At 20.1% G+C, this 2500-nt stretch overlaps 1 protein-coding gene across 1 annotated transcript in view; it reads left to right on the top strand.

Moving 5' to 3' along the window:
• PRSY57_1434900 (hypothetical protein) overlaps nt 1-2268 on the top strand; it is a gene marked incomplete at both ends in the record, with an annotated part of 5256 nt that extends 2988 nt beyond the window's left edge. The window contains one exon of the mRNA XM_012909948.2: nt 1-2268. This exon is cut by the window's left edge and continues 2988 nt beyond it. Within this exon, the coding sequence (XP_012765402.2) occupies nt 1-2268 (2268 nt within the window).
• Nucleotides 2269-2500: the final 232 nt, after the last annotated feature.

Here is a 2500-nt window from a genome sequence, read left to right as displayed (position 1 = left end):
CATCTACATAATGATGTTATTATATTAAGAGAAGAAATAGAAGAGCTACAAAAAGATAACCATGCTCTGAAAAAAAATAAAGAGCATTTATTAAATGAAAATGATATAATGAAAAAAGAAAATGATATGTTAAAAAAAGAATTAGGAGAAACCAAAGCTAAATATTTTAATTTGACTGGTATATTAGAAGGTGAAGAAAAGATGTATAGTCAAAAAGTAGAAGAGCTCGAAGAAAAACTGCAAAAAGTTACATATGAAAAAAATAATATGATTAATGATATAAAAGATGAAATAGATAAATTTACAATACTTATAAATGAAAAAGATAAAGAAAATATGAGAATTAAAGACAAATTAAAAGAATTAAAAAATGTAGAAGAGAAATATAAAAATACTCAAAAAAATTTTGATTCCCTAAAAAAAGAATTTGAAGAATCTTTTGAACAAGTACAAATTATTTTAAATGAAATGATACAAAAAGAAAAAGAATATACTAAAAAATATAATAATTCTATCACATCTTTAGAAAAAGAACATAATGAAATAATACAAAAAATTATAGAAGACAAAAATTCAATAATTAAGGAATTACAATATTTTAAAGATTTGTGTAAAAACCAATGTAATAAAATTATTACATTTGATGAAAGTTTAATTACTGCAGAGAAATTATTAGAACATGTATTATCTCAATATCCACAAATATTTAATGAATTTAAAAATAGTTCTAGAAATAATTTATTAAATAAATCTTTTGGAAAAATGCATTATGAAAATATACATGCAGTAAGGGATAATATTAAACTTATTAGAAAATCATTAAGTCATTTTAAAATGACATGTAAAAATAATTCTTTTCAATTTTTTCATAACTCTGAGTCGACAAAAAAATACACAAGTAACCAAAACAATAACAAAAATAATAATCATAATAATTATCATAATATTAATTATTATCATGATAATTATAACAGTGCTAATAATATCCAAGCATATACTAGTAGGAATAAACGAGTTACTAGTCTCTTAAGAAATTATGAAAAAACAGATTCACACAAAGAATATAAAAACAAAAATATCAATGTTTTATACACTGGTAGAAAAAGAACAGTAAGTAGTAATAGCACTAGAAATAATTCTATATTATCAGATTGTGCAAAAAAAAATATAGACTTAAGAAAAAAAATTGATAGTTATAATTCCTTATTCCAAAAAAATTTTATAGAAGCTACTAGTAAACAGAATACAACAACAGAGAAAAATAAAAAAATTAATGATGATATAATGCATACATATGAAGAAAATTCAAACATGGATATTAAGAAAGAGATAAATAACTTACAAAGTGAACATCATAATAAGAATATATATAATAACGCAAAAGAATTTCATGTTACCTCAAAAAAACATGTAAATACAGAAAATGAAACCATACAAAACAGTTATGATAATATAACTAAAATAATAAATGATATTACTAATTATGATGAAATAAAATATAATCAAATGGATATATTAAATGAAGATAATTTAAGTAAAGACATTAATGAATTAAATAATATTGATATTGTAAATATGTATGAAAAAAATAATTCTTCAAATAACATGAACGATTCAGAACTTGTGTACACAAATACGAAAAAGCAATCAAATGGAAATATGGATCTGCCAGAAAATAATAAAAATGAAATGTTTGATGTTGTAAACTTAAATAAGTTACATATAAATAAACCACAAGAGGATAATTCGTCTAATATAGATATAGATAATAATAATAATAATAATAATAATAATAATAATAATAATAAAAATAATAGTGTAAAATATGTTCAAGAATTTCACAAAGATAATTTTAAGGAAGTCATATCTTTTATTGAAAAAAATGTTATTAAAAAGATCCCAGCAGTGAAATGTAGTGACAAAAATACAAAAGAAATAAATAAATTAAATGTTAACCATGTACCAACAAAATTATCTACCAATTTAATAAAACATTCAAGACAGGTAAGCTCTTCAGTTAATTCTTCAAAATCATTAAATGTACATAAGGGATATGAAACAAATAAAAATGAAAAAAAAATTATTAGAACATTATCAGATAATAGTCCAACCAAAAAAGGGGTGAATAATATTTATACACAAACGAAGGTATATACAACTCATAATAAATGTAAAAATATAGAAGAAGTACAAAATGACAAAAAGGTTGAAATAATGAATTCAAAATCTCCAAAAGCATCCCTGAGAAAAAAAACCATCGATAAATGAAAGGTTTTCACATATAATAAGTTTATTAACATATTCAACTGGAGAAAACAATCTTGACATACAAAAAAAAAAAAAAAAAAAAAAAAAAAAAAAAAACAAAAAAAAAAATTTTATTCGTTTTATAATTTTTTTTTTTTTTTGTTATAAAAATATGTTAAACTGTTAAAAAAATGTAAAAATTTTTAAAAAAAAAAAAAAAAAAAAAAAAAAAGAATTGAAAAAATAAAGCATA

The sequence above is a fragment of the Plasmodium reichenowi genome, chromosome 14 (assembly GCF_001601855.1).
Source record: "Plasmodium reichenowi strain SY57 chromosome 14, whole genome shotgun sequence".
Taxonomy (NCBI): Eukaryota; Apicomplexa; class Aconoidasida; order Haemosporida; family Plasmodiidae; genus Plasmodium; species Plasmodium reichenowi.
Note: the sequence above shows the minus strand (reverse complement) of the source record. Positions and strands in the feature narration are given on the sequence as shown.